Source organism: Rhea americana, unplaced genomic scaffold (genome assembly GCF_003343005.1).
Source record: "Rhea americana isolate MKP2758 unplaced genomic scaffold, rheAme1 scaffold_19, whole genome shotgun sequence".
NCBI classification, from domain to species: domain Eukaryota; kingdom Metazoa; phylum Chordata; class Aves; order Rheiformes; family Rheidae; genus Rhea; species Rhea americana.
Window position 1 is genome coordinate 2,161,258 of NW_028186038.1, and position 17,813 is coordinate 2,179,070.

The 17,813-nt window shown below is 35.7% G+C and overlaps 1 protein-coding gene across 4 annotated transcripts in view; it reads right to left on the bottom strand.

Moving 5' to 3' along the window:
• Window positions 1–17,813, bottom strand: part of CACNA1D (calcium voltage-gated channel subunit alpha1 D) — a 194,182-nt gene that overhangs the window by 60,255 nt on the left and 116,114 nt on the right. For 2 of the 4 annotated variants that reach the window (XM_085302370.1, XM_085302371.1), the window contains 13 exons: window positions 16,554–16,674; window positions 15,419–15,533; window positions 14,633–14,702; window positions 13,935–14,004; window positions 12,323–12,467; window positions 10,508–10,637; window positions 7,607–7,666; window positions 4,519–4,625; window positions 3,285–3,372; window positions 2,679–2,786; window positions 2,453–2,505; window positions 2,026–2,172; window positions 1,007–1,208 (listed from right to left, as the gene is read on the bottom strand). In XM_085302370.1, the coding sequence (XP_085158496.1) occupies window positions 1,007–1,208; window positions 2,026–2,172; window positions 2,453–2,505; window positions 2,679–2,786; window positions 3,285–3,372; window positions 4,519–4,625; window positions 7,607–7,666; window positions 10,508–10,637; window positions 12,323–12,467; window positions 13,935–14,004; window positions 14,633–14,702; window positions 15,419–15,533; window positions 16,554–16,674 (1,416 nt within the window). Of the gene's footprint in view, window positions 1–1,006; window positions 1,209–2,025; window positions 2,173–2,452; window positions 2,506–2,678; window positions 2,787–3,284; window positions 3,373–4,518; window positions 4,626–7,466; window positions 7,527–7,606; window positions 7,667–10,507; window positions 10,638–12,322; window positions 12,468–13,934; window positions 14,005–14,632; window positions 14,703–15,418; window positions 15,534–16,553; window positions 16,675–17,813 lie in introns of all 4 variants that reach the window. The other 2 variants (XM_085302369.1, XM_085302373.1) reach the window with 2 other exon arrangements.

Here is a 17,813-nt window from a genome sequence, read left to right on the forward strand (position 1 = left end):
GTGTATATAGTACTGTACATAGTGTGTAGTACGGATATTATTCATCATGGTGCTTTCCAGCCATGATAATTCTAATGAATTATCTAGAATTAATTCTAAAGAATTTTAGCTAATAATAAAGGTGACTATTAAGTCACCTATAAGCCATGCTATGCCCTTACTCAGTTTTCAATCACAAATGTAACAGCAGAGCATAAAACCATACAGTCAGGAAAATAAATATTGGAGGACCGTTGGTCATAACGGTTCAGTTAAATTGCCCAGTAAAATCATGTTATATAGATGGGAACATCATGGATTCACCTCCAACTCTATTAGTGGTTGAAATCTTCATAGAGGTCAGGCCTTCCCCTATCTTTTTGAAGGATGCTTACATAAGCTACTGATAGAGCACAAAATACAGCATGAATGTTGCACAAACTTGCAACATGGTTAACTTCATTTACATATGTGTGGAACACGAGCACCTGAAAGATCATGACCCCTGACTGATGAGTTTCTCAGTCCAGGGATTAAATAATAAAAGGTGCAGAATTTATCTGAATCTCAATATAAACCATGAGTTGCTTTATAAAGAAAAAAAAAAGCAAGCATAAAAATCTACTTTGAACTTTTTCCTTAATATAGGATAAATTCTCAAGATGTAATATTTATATTTCTTTCTTATTGTAAAACCTACCCTGCCTACAGACAATTTGGCAAATGCTACCTTCTTCTTAATGTGGTACCAACAAGTGAAACACTAAGAAGCTAACTAGCTTAATGTTACAAACAGCTTAATCCTTACAAACAGGCTGAGATGCTGGGCTTACGAAAAGAGGAACATAGAGTGACTTGCATATCTATCAGTAGCAGTATTTACCCATTCTGTTTTTGTTTGTTTGTTTTTTTAATACTAAGATATGTGCTTGGTGCCCTCTTCTGACCCAAAGCAGAAAGGAAGCTCTTAACGCATAAGCAAACTAGGATACTTTCAAAAATTAGAGAGTTCATTATTTATTTTAACCTGATTTTTGTCCAGCTCACAATTCTTATATTCTTGTTCTCCTTGTTCTTGGAATGTAACAATGACAAAACCAACAAATATGTTCATCATAAAAAAAGCAATAATGATGATATAGATGATGAAAAAAATGGAGATCTCCACTCTGTAGTTGTATACAGGTCCTACATTCTCACCATTTGAATCAATGGCTTTGTATAGTAGTCTGAAAAACAAAAAAGTTAATCTTTATTATCATTAAAATGGCAACAGACGGTAAAATATACTGACTCAGAGGACAGATTTCAGAAATGACTTACTGTTTTACAAATTTTGCAGTACAATTTTTACTTAAAGGCCTAAAATTTTCATATTAGTATTATCTAAAGGGCATGGAAGGATAAACACCTAAAAGGATTACTTCCACTCCAGCTGAAGAACATTCCGTTATAGAAGTAGCTGAAAGATTAGGAATCAAACGACATAAAACATAAGATTACACTGATTTTAACAGGCACACGTGCACACACAGAGGACAATACCATATCCAGAAACCACATGGTGCTTTTATGTTATCCTACATGGTGCTTATATTTTAAATTGATTTTACTGGCAAAGGGAGGATTGAATAATGAGCATTTTCAGCATTCATTTTGACCTAATATGCACTAATGATGAGTTCTGAACAGCTGTGCTTTGTCTATTCTGTCTCCATAGTAAAATCTTAAAATACAAAACGAAGACTGAAATCTCATTTAGTTGAATTCCTGAATCCAACATTGCCCACTCACTGCTCCATTACAGACTACAAAGCCAGTGAATCATTGAAATACAATTACAGGAAAAGTGCACTCAGATTTTTATGTGAAGAACTGTACATTCAGAATGATGATAGGCTTTTTTCTCTTCCTCTGTTAGTAAGTCTTTATATCATCATTTAAGACTGTTTTGCTCCCCCAAAAAAGCCTGGTAAATGACAGAGAACTGTTCTGGAAAATGTAACTGCATTAACAATGCTGAGAAGACTGGGAGAATTCACTCACGCTGGCCAGCCTTCAAAAGTAGATACTGTAAAAAGAGCCATCATAGCAGACAGAACATTGTCAAAGTTGAAATCACTGTTTTGCCAGACCCTCTCTTTGACCATTGGATTATCAACATCTCCATCTTTATAAACAATATATATCCCCCTGCGGGAAAAGGAGAGAAACAAACTGTGATTAGTGAAATACTAGATTAGCCTCAGAGTTATTCAATCTTCTATTCAAAATAGTTGATTTTATGCCATTGCTAAACTTGTTTAATTTCCATGGTAAACTTGATTGACCACCTTTATGTTTTAAAGTTTGCTGATGGATTTTAAGATGATGATTCCAACTKACACAAACCTATAAGGCTTGGGACATGCATGCCCAGTTGCTTCTGTTTAAACTATAATGTGTCACATTCATAAATCAAAGGAATTCTCACCGGCATTCCTCAGGATTCTGTTTTGCTTCATCAGTGCACTTATAGAATTTTCCCTACATATAAAACAACAGCAATAAAAAAGTAAAATACAGAACATATAAAATAAACACATTTATACTATGACTGGTTCAAAATAGGACCAGCCCTAGTTCTAGCACCAAGTTACAAAGAAGTTAGCTGAGCTTTGTTGTTCTTGATGCAATGTAAATTTTGAGAGTCTATTTACCTTGAACAGTTGCACTCCAATGCAAGCAAACATGAATTGAAGCAGAGTTGTAACAATCATGATATTGCCAATAGTTCTAATAGCCACAAAGACACACTGAACAACATGCTGTAAAGAAAGAAGAAAAGATCTTAACAGAATTTTTACATAGTAGTATCATAAAATACATACCACAAGCCTAAAAGTATATTTTCTCACATTTATTATTTTTTTAAATTAACTATTTTTGTGATGTCAATATTATACCTAGACATGTTTTCTAAATTTCTCAGAAGTCTGTTGAAATAGACTCATTAATATCTACTGATTAAAAATTACAAATGCACTGTGGAATGACAACAAAAATATTGCTGTGACATGTTGGCTCATACCAAGTGTAATGGCCAAAATTTTCGCTCTGTGGCATGCCACATACATACTTCTATAACTGTGGACAGAACCTGGCCTTTTTTAAGAATTTTTTTTTTAAGAATCAGGAAAGGACTTCTGGCCTTGTGCTGTGACTCTCTCCAGGCGATTTGTTTTGYAGTACAGTTTTTAACCTGAGGCAGGACTGAAGAAACAGGGCAAAAGAAATGTAAATTAGAAAAAGATAAAAGTAAAAACCTTAAGTCCTTTTGCTCTGTTTATTGCCCTTAGAGGCCTCAAAACTCTTAGAACTCTGAGGATCTTCACAACGGAGATAGCGCTTGATCTAGGGAAAGAAGAAAAATTATTCTATTATTTTTCAGTTAACTAATTTTCTTACTATGAATAACAATGTTACTGCTACTTCCTTATATATGAGAAGTCAAGAAAGTCTTACGATTTTTGAAGCTCTTGTTTACAGATCTTTTATTAATGTTAAAAGTATTATTAATCTCAAATATCATAAGAATAATTTTGATTTCTGGAGCAACCTGGGAATTAACAGCTTAAAGGCTCATCTGACACTGTAATGCAGCTAAGTTTTATCACAAGCAAAATACTCTCTGAAGCTTTTTTCAGTGTTGACAAGTCTATCAAAGACATTGTGAAAGTCCCATAAAGCAATGAATACCTTAATTTTCAACCAACTGGAGATGAAAAAAATCACAAATGACTCATACTTTCTTTGTTTAAGTAGCTAGGCCTGCATTTTGAGAGGAAATAATAGCAGATGGCCTTTTAAAGAACATACTGCAAAGATGAAAGCTTGCATAAAAGGCATTCCAGTACTAGTGCAATACAAATTGGGAAACAGTTGACTGACACTCAGTAAACCCTTGTGCTTGCTCTCTCTCTTTTCTTTTTCTCCCTTTTTTTTTAGTCAGTAAAGGTTTCGTAGATTATTATTATACATGAGGCAGAACTGCAGTGAATCAGTAAGTGCCTTTAGACTCTTAGATTACTACATTTTGCCTGATCCAAAGGGGGCAAATAATTTCTTCACTATCACTCGCATAATCAATCTTGATTATAGTATAAATTCTCTCCCCCTTCAAATACTGTCAGGTTACATACCACARTATGGCAATGCTGAAAAAACAGGCACTTAGAACTGAATTGTACATTTGGCAATAGCACAAAAGAAGGAATCCAAACCTCCTGAGGCTCCAGGAGGTACTTGTTATACAGTTCAGTGTCATGGTTCTCTTCCTTATTCTCTTTGTAATAGCAGGAAGTAGTAATTTGTTTCCAACCTGTACTAGTAATGAGTTATAATACTCTCCAAAGAAAGCACTATCTCTTCCATTCCCAACCCTGATACTGAACTTGCATACCCACATACAATGGGGGAACAAAAGGATCTGAAAGATCAAGTTTAATATAAAACTCCAAAGCAAAAATAAATCAGTCACATTGTAAGTATAATACTTACTGAATACCAAACGATACCAGAGAAACACCCACAACCAGCAAATCCAGCAAATTAAAATAATTCCTGCAGAAGGACCCTTTATGAAGGAATGCTCCAAAAGCCGTCATCTATAAAAGAATTGTTACACTTTTATTCTCTATCTGTATTTACTCAAATTCACATTTAGGCTGTTTACAAGACACCTGTCTACAGTGTGAATACCTAAAATAGTATCTCACCTTGTAATTAAGATACAAAACAATCCTATTAGGCATATAAATAAGTTTCATTTAAACTAAACAAGCTATGCTCAAGCAACACCTGCAGATGTGTTAATTGTTTCTAATATCAATAAATGTTATACCTTTGTATAAGAACTGATTAGGCCAAACTCATCTCTCTGAACTGATTTGGCTTTTGTTAGAAAAACAACTAGTAGAACCATAAAACTTCCAAGTTTCAAGTACAGCCGAATTTCCCCACATTCATATTGCTACTCATGATTAATTATTATAAACCCAATGGAAGAATGTGACTAAAACCCTTCTGTAACAAAATCATTCTAACCCTTTCACAGATCAGGACAAAAGCAAAGCCTAGACCACAACTGATGCCATGAGAGGTGTTACAGCCTTCAGTAGAGTATGTACTGGGGAATGCTCACTAAGCTGCAGATCCATGGGTCAATCCGTATTGCTCTTTTCTTTATGCCTGGAATTCCACTTAAGTGGGGGGTGGTTTAAATGGTAGGGGATTAGCAAGCTGGAGCAGAGTTAAAAGCATAAGGCCCTAACCTGACCTTCACGCTGATCTTCTCACATTTCCCAAGTACTGCAAACAGGATAGTAAGCTTGATTTAAAAGCCACGTAGGGGTGACGTAACAGATTTTTAAGTGCTTTAAATTGCTATTGCAGCTTTTCTGTTATTCATATTCTCATTCATATCCTTGATCCCATACCATATGGAAATCCTGATGCCTACAGAGCAGTCAATAAAATATAGCACAGAGACTCTCTCCACATATTGCGAGTTATTCTGTTTTAGAAATGCTTGCTTTTTAGACATTTACAGGTTTCTTCCCTGCAGCTGATGATACTCCCTCTGGATATTTTAAGCCCGTTTCACATGCTTTTTGTCTGAAATTCAAGGCAAGCTATTGTCACAACACATCTAGTCTTGAATTATTCCTTGCAGAACACACACAGCTTCTGTCGGACATGGGTACTGCTGAAAGCACAGCGCAAAACCCAACACAGATAACATTAAGGACTCCAGCCACAAGCAAGCAAAGCCAATGTCTCAGACATGTTAGTAAAGCAGGGTACTGCACATGTACATAGGTCTCATTCTGATTATCTATTAAACTTTCTATAGTAGGGTTTATTTTCCTTCATAAATACAYATGAATACTGAGATTCCTGGAGAAAGTGGAGTCAAGACAACATTTTTGGCTATGGTGGTGCTTCCTGTTTCTTTATATCATTTTACAATGCTGAATTTCAGTAGATTCTGCTCTAGTGCTTCCCACTTTCCTTGAATAATTCTGAGTCACTCGATGTTAGAATCTTATACAGCTTGTAGGTACGTTCGTTTTCTATACTTATATAGTTTGTGCCATGCTTAATTCCTCTGGCTCCTTCAAAACACAACTGGAACTGTACAGGCTCTCCAACCTTCCGCTCAAAGGATGCGGATGTTCTCCTGACTCTCTCCTGCCACAGCAATGGTGTCAACACATCTAGTATAATTTCTCCAATTCAAAGTTTGGAACTAGTTGATCTAACGGAATGGTCTTATCAGTGCCTCATTCTTTCCTTTAGTTTGGTCTTTCTCTAGCTAAATATTTATTCTAGAATGCCACAAATGTTAAAGATTAACCAAGTCCTTAGCAGGCTCCTCACTGAGGAAAATGAGAAATAAAGGGATAACATAAACATAAGTTTGCAAGCACAAATAGTTTACTCTTTTAGCTTATCTTGTAAACAGCCCAAATATTGCCTTAATTAGTATTAATCAAACCGCACTGTGAAGAATGCATAGCAATATGAGCAGGAGCTGGGAAAAGAGTTTTTGTTAAGCTTAATTCTCAATAGGAAATGCAAAGTTTATGTACAGATTCTTAGTGTATTAGAAATTCATAAATATAGGTATCAGGGTTACTCAACCAAAAATTCATGGTGCATATGTACTGCACTAAACTTAAGAAACTTGTACATCTCTGAAAAAAGTATTTCACTGATTTCCCCCMAAAATTTGATTGTTTTGTCCTGCATTTTCTTACATGTTAGCCTAAACCTCAGTAATATGGCTTCTTTACCAGAGTAAGCCTCATTGAACTAAAGTGAGAGTAACCCCCACGGGTATCCTTAATAATCAGTACACAAACTATACATTAAAATGCCAATTTTGGCTCATGCATGGGTAATACATTTAAACAAGCATATATATGCCTTTCTGTGTAGTTAAATGTATGCCCAAGATAAGATCAATGCAAAGTATCTTAGTGTATAGATAAATGCAAGATATCTTGCAAGTCCTATTGCAAGAAAATAGTTATCTACTATTTTAGCTCTATGAATATAGTTCAGCAGGAGAAATGAGAAATTACATGCTCCCTTCTGAAAAGATTGATCATTATTTTTGGAAATGCCAGAGCAGGAAAGAGGAAAAGCTCATGCGCAGTGAATTATTTTTCCCTTTTCTGACAACTGTTACGTTTAAAAAGGGTAAAAAGTGAATTATTAAATTGATGTAATGATACAAAAATCAGCTTCTACATGCACCCAATGGTAAAAAAAATAACCAATCAAAATTATGAGAAACTGTCAAATAAAAAAATCCTTTGGTTTAAAAAAAGTTTAGCTTTGATCATTTAGAGAAAAGGCGAAGAACACTTCAAGTGCCTTTTCTTGGCAGGTGACACACAAGGAAAATCCCTTTAAGCAAACTTCCTTTAAAAACCTGTTACCTTCAAAATGATCTCAAATGTAAACATACTAGTGAAGACATAATCTGCATACCCTAGGATCTGGAAGGTAAACAAAAAGTTACAAACATTATTGCTAAAGCTGTTTTTGAGCTAGCAAGGATCAGTTAACAATGCATTACCTTTAACAGGATTTCAACAGTAAAGATGGCTGTGAAAGCATAGTCAAAGTAACCAAGTATCTGCAAGGTATAATATGTGCCACAGTAAGAAATTCATCTATAAATAAATTTTTACATTTTAGACCACATGCAGAAAAATAATGAATACATCTGAATAAATGAATACAAACAGGCAGATAGGGAGTTCAGACAACATAGTTATTGTACAACCATTTTTGTTTACTTAAAAATTTATCAGACGCCACTGTGCATATAAGACTTCTGCACCAAGGAGTTAGCAGGACCCAGTATGCAACCTCTTCTTTCAATTCAGACTTTCTTCCATCAGCTTTCAGAGGTACTTCCCTCGCCTTTAGCAAGGATACAAAATCCTACATAAAGGAAAACTGCTTATTAATAACAGTGGGGTTTTTTTAATCACTGCATTCCACCAAAAAATTAAATTTCAGTGGATATTTCTAGACTATATCATTCTACATTCTGCTACATTATATTCCTGTACAGAATTGGCTTGAGAGTCACAAAACAAATTAATAAGTACGTTACTAAAAATCAACACTACAGCTATTTTTCCCTGAACATTGAAGATACAGCAGTGATTTATTAGTAGGAGATTTTTAAAAATCAACAATAGTTGCATAGCGATATGCAAACTTTTAAGATGATCTTGGATTTATATTAACTTCACTGTTGTTAGTAGAAACACTGCTGTACATTTCAGTAGAACCAGGATTTCACCCTTTCCAGGTGGCAGTATTGTTAGCACCTAATCTAGTGCACACCATATACTGAAGTACAGTACTAATTTTATTTTCAAGGGAAGTACTCATCAAGTACTCCTCCTTCAAGGGAAGGATCTATTTACCAAAGAGTTCTGCACAGGAACATGGTATCTATGGTTTAACAGCTAATTAAATGTGAAGAAGAAATAAGACAAATGGATAACAGACAAAAAAGTGTTCCTATTAGATTAAATGCACGAAAATCTTTTTCTCCCTCCATGTTCTGCTGAAGATCACATCCTTCTGTCTCTTGTAGTTGCTGAAAAAGCAGGTAAATATTAAAACCATTCAACGAAGATCAATCATGAAGAAATTCACTCTAGAGTTAAAAAAAAATATTCAAAACCATTCCAGCCTCAAACTTGTTTCGTCACTCCTGTCTGTGAATTCTAACAGAGAAATGGTGCTGAAGCTGAGACTCCTCAAGATGGCTAGCTACCATGTTCAGTATATTCAGCGGTTTGTGACTTGTTGGGTTAAGGACACAGCCAATGTGCTGTCCCTTTTGCCGGCACCATAATGGTAGGATAGCTACAGACAACACAATCTTCACTGAAGAACAAACACAGCATATTCGACATGAAAAGCACAAGATTCCATTCAGTGACTTAAAGGAGTAACTCCTGCAGAAAGCAGGGATATTTGCAGAATGGATCATACACATCCATTAGACAGCCATAATATTGAACTTGAGTGCCACCTGGCACAAGCAGAGCCAACTTTTGTAGAGACATAACAGCAAAAGCAAACTGTTGACATCAAACCTTTCAGTATTTTTGAGCCTTACAGCTTCCAACTCAAGCTCACTGCCATTTCATAGCAAGTTCTTTCCCTTGCTAAGCTGGTCAGCTGAAGGAAACGTGATCAATCAAGGTAATAACAAGAAAAATATGCAGTTCTGGTGCATTTGTGAATATCTACAGCAAGGGCAATGTCCTTCTTGAAATCACTCATACATTTTACCTGCCTGTGTCCCAAATAGAAACAATCCATACAGTTACCACCACTTTGGAGTTATACCCTCCTAGCATTCCTCTAGCTACAAAAGGTAGTATCAGCTCTTCATTTCCACAAAAACCATTTCAGTATTGCCTGCCAGTTCTGTTTTTCTTATCCATTAGCTGATCTTTTCATAAGACCAGCACACAACTCCTTTGAGTGTGTTTGTGCTTTGATCTCTTTTTACTCTTCAAGGAAGTTTTAGCTTTTTGGTATTTAGCATTGTTACTGAAAAGATACTCAGAGAATGTCAATGGCCCAAAGAGGACTCCAGAGGCTACACCTACATTAGCAAGAAGTTCAGTGATACAGGAGCTGAAGTTCTGTCAAAGTATCCCAGAAGTCCCAACAGAGTATTACCAGGTTACATTATCAGCTGTTTCATACGTAATCTAAAGCATACATAACTCACAATAATTTCAGAGGCTTTTTCTTACTGTTTTGTTTCTCATTTAGACAATCAGGAATTCAGGATCGTCAGATATGCTGTGGTACTGTAACACACAGTAGTGTGGGTGCATCCTAATCTACTACAGATCAAAGTATTTACAATATTTAAAAAAAATGGAATATGATATTCATGGCACCAGACTCTCTGGAAACTAATTTCACTAAGCTCTCCTCTTTGAAAGGAGAGGTAATACCCTTACAAACACATACACTCACTGACAGAGTAATAGTCTGAGTTCCTCAAGATCAGATAATGGAGTTAGCGATAGAGAAGAGAGGACAGGTCAAAGTCTATACCCAGCATGTTATAAAGTGATATTTTTGATGTCACTTTTAAATCAGTGTCAAACATTGAGAAGCACCAAGAAAGATTCGGGAAATGCACAGCAGATACAGCTAGCTACAAAATTACGCTCATCTTGAGCAAAATTTTATTTTGATGTATTAATATCCAACACAGGAAGAAAGTTCTGTAGATAATAAATGGTTCTAATATCTCTGCTTTCTTTAGAGATATATGKTTTTTTTTAAAGCAAAATATATAAATTGATGACTGGAAAAAGGAAAAGGAAAGTTTCTTAACTTGAAAATTAAAAACCAGGCACTAATTCTGAGGATTGTTACTATATGAAGATACATTTATCTTCAGATATAAAAATGATGGGCTTACATTATTTCGAAAAGAGTGGCTGCGAATTGGATCTTCTGCTGCTAGGGAAACACTGCTCAACATGATGAAGACAAGGATGAGATTAGTAAAGATGTGGTGATTGATGAGTCTGTGGCATCCCACTCGAATTCTGAAAAAGATATATAAAAATACATCACACGTGGAAAAAAAATAAAACCAAAAAAAACCAGCAGATGGCTTATATACAAAATGTTTTCCATTACTCTGCCAACAATGACRGAACAGAGCAACTATCATCAGTTAAAAGCAGCATTAACACTGAAGTTAYTGCCTTGGCTCATAAAAATGTAAATGGATTCAAAATGATTCAGCATATGATAAACCTGTTGTGAAGGTGCACTTACTGAAGGAATTTGTGAAAGAGGACCTCCCATCTCCTATTAGTTTTCAGTGGGTTATGAAATGCTAAACATTCCAGTGCTTTGCCTCACTGTACACATACATAGAGGCCAATGTCAACAGCACCAAATGCCAGGAAAGTCATTCAGACSCTGTATTTGATTTCATTCTGATTAAAGCTGTCAAAAATATTCATTCAGTAAGATGTGGATTAGGCTCATTGTATTTCTTAGAGAAGTGGAACTGCCCATATGATTAGAGTCATGAAACCCAGTGGTATTACAATGCTGTTGAATACTTCCATGGAGCTAGCACAGGATTAAATTGGCAAAAAGGCAGGATCAGGTTTGTAACTGAGTAACATTAAAGTTGCCTGAAATATTCCTCTGAAGAATCACAAGGTTCTTAAGCAAAATTTGTTTTTCTCTTATGAATGAGATGATTTGAGGACAGTGTATCTCAGTTAAGTAAGATGGCCATTTTGGCCTGGGAATTAGCATTAGTTGAGGCCATAATGAATTTATCATGTTCAGCAAATCTTAAGTTTTTACATTCAGCATGTGTGTTCTTAAAATTACCGATTTAATTAACACTTTTTTCAGTGTGTTTGGAAATAAAAGCCCAAAACACGTCTTGATTCACACATCATCCTCTAATCTTAACTGTGAAGACCTCTACTACCGAGAAGATAAGTGTTCTCTCATGCTAAATAGCTTTTAAGTTCCCTTCTGAGACTGCCAACAAAGTTGCTGTGCATGAAGATAGCTATATTCAGTCCTATAGGAACCGGATTCAGCTCATCTATTCACTTTTGTTCAACAACTATATGGTAACAACTTTTACTGATTAATAAAGCTTGCTTTTTTCATCACTGCAGAACCAGAAATGATTCTGAAATTAGGCTGAGTGGTGAAAGAATCTAGTTCCCTCCAACATCCAGCTTTTATTTTTTGTATTTTTTTTTAATCATTTGTCTTTATCTTTAGTGTTTGCTTGAACCTCAAATCTGGAAAAATACTGTCATCCCAAGAGGAATACATAAAACCTTTCTCTCTATCTCTAATTTTCTCTTTTCTTTCCTCACCCTTATTGCTCCACAAATAATATCGTCCTAAGAATCCTATCTTAAGTTAAAAAAAATGCTCACACTTTACCTCCTGTCTGTTTATTACCCAGTAATTACCACATTAAGTAACTAATATATATTAAATTGTATTTTCAGACATTTGCAGACCTGACTGAATATAGTACAAAATTACCTTTGACAGAAAGAAGTAAATTAATTTAACAACTCCTTTATATTTAGCAAATCATTTAAAAATTTTCAGCAGAGAAACCAATCTCTCTCCTGTTGAAGACACTGGAGTTCTGTCCCTAACCTCACCAGGAAGAGGCTTCTTTCTTCGGTGCTAAACCCTGGGGGACTAAATAAGGACTTTTATAAATGATACTCACGGATTGGTGCTGCTGAAAATGAAGAAGGCACTCCCTTCAGGAATTGGTGTTATCTTCTCCTTCATATTTAGTTCCGATATTCTTCGGGGACGTGGACCTGCTGGTACCTCTGGTTCGTCCTCCTCATCTTCCTCATCTTCACCTACTTTAAATTAAATACTTTTTTACTATAAAATAAAAAAGATTGAGTTTTTGTTCATAATGGTACAAAAGAATGACTTGTATTAAAATACATATTCACAGCATGGCTTTAAAAATCTACAAATCAATACACGAATACCCACCTAGTTGTCATGAACTTTTATACATATATATGTGCATGCATATATATGGGTGAGTATGTAAGGGCCCTGAGAGCACTAATAGGCCTTAATGGCCCTGCCCAGACTTACCTGGGGCATCAACCCACACCCCTGCCCAAGAACCTAGGATCTCCATTTCAGCTCATCCTCGGACCTCCAGTCCCTCCCCAGGCTATGCCAGAGGAGCACTGGTCTCCAGTTCAGCCGCAGCCATGCCTGTACCTGGCCAYGGATTCTGCTGATCTGGACCCTGACTCACAGATCAGCTTCTCAGCTTGCCCTCAGACTTCTCTCATCACTATGGACCTGCATGGCGATCACTGGACTACGTCTAACTCTGGTCACCCTCTCTAGATGTGATCCTTACCCTGACCTGTGGACTGACTGTCCTCAAACTTGCTTCATCACCATAAACTTGCCTGATGATCTGGACTGCTCTTTCAACCTAACTACCATCTCCATGCCTGCCTTGCTTGTCTTTCTTGGGCACTATGGGGTTGAGCCCTGGCTGATAAGCTCCCTGCCCTGCTGGATGTGTTATCTGGCTCCCCATCCTTTAGAGAGCAGCTGCTCTCTAAATAGAATGCGACACACAAAATAAAGAGCTGTATATACATACCTACTAACAGCAATGCATAATAGGAGGTTTTAAAGGCAATTACTTGTATAACTCGAAGTCAAAAGTAGTGCATTAATTCAAAGCATTTTTAATATCCTACAGTTGGGTGTGGAAGTGATCTCAGATGAGTTTTCAAAATCTTTTTAAATACCTCTGAGGAGGGAGATTCCACACCCTCTCTACCTTACAACTTCCCAATTTTTTATGTGCCAAATCCTCACGTATCAATGTTGAAGTAAAAAGTCTCTGTGCACTGGTTGAGCACTGAGTCTCAAAAGGTAGTTGAGAATAAGATTTCTGTGACAGGAATACAGCTAATCTGATAGAACTGGTTTCTAAATAAATGTGTTCACGGAACTGGAAGAAGCTAAGATAAAAGTGATCGAACATCATGAGCTCTGGAATGTCCCTTTTAGCCAAACATTTCAAATAAATTTGTAATTCTCTCTCACATGCAGGTAAGTAATACCAGAGTAGTCTTCAGGCTCACAGCATTAATTCTCGTATGCTCTTTGTACTGCCTAGTGAGCTGCAGAAAAAGATAAAGTTTTGCAACTTACAGGCCCATTTATCCACTGATAACAGAGTACAAATGCACTGACTTCAAAGGAATTGATTTAGAATTTAGTGAGAATAGGTTTAGTATATTTTAGAAAACAAATGTTTGTTTTCTGGCTAGTAGGTCCCATACCTGGTACATCACAGGGTGGATAAGGATCTTTATCCTCATCCTCTCCTTCTCCATATTCAGCAATTGTCACCTATGGCAATGAAAGAGACACAACGGAAGAAAAATAAATTTCAATATAGCTTGGAGTACAACAAAGAATTGAGAGTATATTAAATAAGCCTCTGAAACCAGTGAAGTAAACCCCACACTTACTCTATGAGGTTCTCAATACAGGATAACTCCTGAATGGAGAAGAGTTGAGTTTTCAATAAGTATTTTTAAAGGATTAATTTGTTTATAATTCTTACTGCTGTGTAGATTACAACAAGAATATAACTAATGGGCTTCTTTGGAAATTACCTAGAACATTTAAAAATTCTATAAAGAGTGTATCATTCACTAATCTCTTCTATTGGATTTTTCAGTCAAAACACCTGCAGGGATCTTAAGGTAACATCAAATTTGCCCAACAAACTATTTCATGCTCTAAGAATTTTCCTTCCCAGGATTCTCTGAAACCAAAAGGAACTTACAGGTTAAGAGATTCTTTGAGGATGTAAATAACCAGAACTAAGTTTCCTGACCTTTGCCTGAAAAAAAATGTAGGTAGGATGAATTCATAAAAGAAATCACAGAGTGCACTGTAGACTTAAAAAGTCTTCCTTAGCAGAATTACTAAAACAGCTTCCTAACTAAGATATAATTGTCAAAATAAACACCTTACTATCCTTGGGCTTCTTCTGGTCACTTTCCAACTTCTCACTTTTTTTATTTTCCAGACTCTCTTTTCTACGAAAAAAAAAAAAAGGAAAAAAGAAAAGAAAAGCAGAAAAGCACATCATGTTAAGACACAAGATTTTAAGTGAGCTATACCCATTTTATGAAAAGTTAAGAAAAATATACCAAAAATATATCTAAAGTGATTTGAACAGTGGTAAATACCAGAGCAATAAAATTTATTGCATTTGAATGTACTCAATTCATTTAAAAGATTATCATTTTGAATAAATTCCAGAAGCTAATCCCTAAAAAATTCAGTATTTGAGCATTACTCCTTTCTGTGGGGATAAATCGTACCCTTGGATTCATACTAACATACTAACTTGTATTGACTTCAGTAGGCCAGTATTCATTTCAAAGGAAGGTTTTCTTCTTGTATATATAAGGCTTGTAAAATTGATTCCCCAAGCAGTTGTGTCGCAGCAACAACAGATAGATTCTTGCTCTAATTATGCAATAAAATTCTACAATTGCAATGTTTAAATATCAGTTGACTTATCCTTAGTTCATTCCATTTTCCCAGTTACTAGTCAACTTTTATCTAAAATCGTATTAATTCAGTCTTGTTTTAATGTTTATGTAAATTCTTTTCTTTCTTAAAAAAAATTCTGACGACTTTTGAAGATGGCAAAGGCGTTTATATAAAGAAAACCCTTGTAAGAGAAAGAATTCAGTACTCTCCTCCTCCTCTCTCCTGCTCATTCAACATGCTTGTGCGATTTTACCTTGCATTCTTTTTCCGTTCCTTTTCTTCTGCTTCTTCTTTCTGAGCTGTATTTAGGCTTTCAGCATCTGCTAAGTTATCCACAGCAATGGCCAAGAAGACATTTAGCAAGATATCTATTTCAAATCAAATTAAGGGCATTATGCATTGTCATACCTGTTTGGTTTATTACCAGCATAAACACCAACAACATAAGAGACAGGAAACCCACAATCCCAATCTCAGTGTAGAGACATGTAATGCTGGACTGTAGTGCTAATAACACTCACTTAATGGACTAGATGAATACTAGGTGTAAAATAAGCAGAGATCCATTAAAGCTACTAATTTAAAAATAGCAGAATACTTGACGTTTTTTAAATAAATGAAATTTACATTCACACCAGCATGAACAAATTTCAAATATGAAACACTGTCTTTTAAATATTTTTTTGTAATGCATTATTTTCTGTGACAATGTATATATCAAACCGCATACTTCAGTTTGTATCAGTTAAGTACCTATACCGATACAAGTGCCGTAGTGCCGTATAGTATAGAAAATAGATTTTTTTTTTTTTTAACCTCTTGACCTTTCAAGAATTAGGAGAATGACATTAGTTTCTGTTACTACATGGGAACAATGGAGTACTTAATCCTCACTGTGTCAATATTTCTCCTTGCCGACTTCTCTCATCTAGTCTTTGCACTCTACAGTGGATCACTGGCTCCACTGTCAGTGTGTGTCAGAATTCACACAGCTATTCCAAGCATCAAAAAGATGAATGGGAAATTACTGTCATAGAGATCAGACTACATCCACGCATTCTGAGAGGGAGAGACATCAAACGGAAACAAACAGGTAGAATAAGGCAGTTTTCCCACTGAAGGAAGAAAGAAAAAGTGTTCTGGTTTCTGCCAGTGTGATCACTGGGGATGTACTGAGAGCTCACTGGAGTCTCCCTCTTTACAGAAAATAAAAAAAGGGAATATATGTACAAAAGAGAATCTATTTAAAGGGCCTAGCACAGGCAGAATGAGCATGCACATCCACAGCAACTTACTTCATCCTAGACAAATTTTGCCTGTGTCCTTGGCATGATTACGCCCCGGCACACAGTCTCATTCAAAATGTTTCCAGTGAATGCAAAGGATACAGTTACCACAGATGAAGAGAATAATGAAATATATACAGACTATCATTCCTGAGGATGATGGGCCACCATACGCCATTATGCCATCATACATAACGGCATTCCAGTCTTCACCTGTTAGAATCTAAGAAGCAGATATAATATTATTAACTCAACAAAAACATCAAAAAAAGGATCGTTTCCTCTGTCAACAATGCACAACAAAGCTGGCTTTCTTTATTCAAAAGTAATACCACAGTCTTTTTATTAATATGCAGTGTTTCCATTTAAAAAAGCATCTCTTGAAAGCTTGAGTTTAACTCTACTAGTTTTTATTTTATGCTAAGCATTTGCATAGTGAAGTTCAAAGGGAAAAGTGATAAAAATAGAAGCTCAGAATTTTATTGATATTGGTGCAGAGAAGAGGACTGATTTTCAGTAATGTAATATACCTTGTGATACACCATATTCAGCTATCTTGGTAACTATTTCAAATTGAATGGAACTCAACAGCTGTGGGAGAATTACATGATTTTCTTATTTCCTGTTATTTCACATAATTTTAACACGGTCTAAAAGAAGAATTTTATAGAAATTTGTTAATTAGTTAAAAGAAAGATAGTTTATATTTGGACAACTACACTTTTTTCAGTGCTACTATTTTGTACTACTAAGATCAGTACTACTGAGTATTATAACTCATGTTATAGAGATACTTTATATACTTGTAAGTAATTTTTTAAAATTACTAGTCCTATCTTGGGAAAACATGCCATACCAATTCTCCTTCCAAGTAATTACATGGCTTTTCAAGAAAATCATAGGCATGTCAAGTTCCAAAATCCATCTCTGGAGACCTAAACTTACCATCTGATTTTCATAGCTTCTGAGCACCTACTAAGTCCTTTCAGAGTATATTCTGAAACTGAAGGAGATTTTCTTGGCTATCTTGCCTGAGTTTGAAAGTACTACCATCAGTTTTTAAAGGGGCAATGTCAGGTCTAACGTGGATACTTCTCCTCTTAAAAAAGTTTCTCATTAAAATTTCCTTATGTTAAAACAAAAAGGAAAGATTTTTTACTTGCTCCAGACAGTCATTAGATGAAAACCCTATGGAAGTGACGAGAAGCTGACAGAGCCAAATCTTGCAGGGTCAGCTCCAAACACTCACCCACAATGTCTGAAACCAAACATTGTGGCAATGTGCAATGTCTGCAAAGCTGAACACGAAAATGACTAGAAAGATGAACTGAATAGCCTCATTCCAGTGTCCAAACTGAGAAG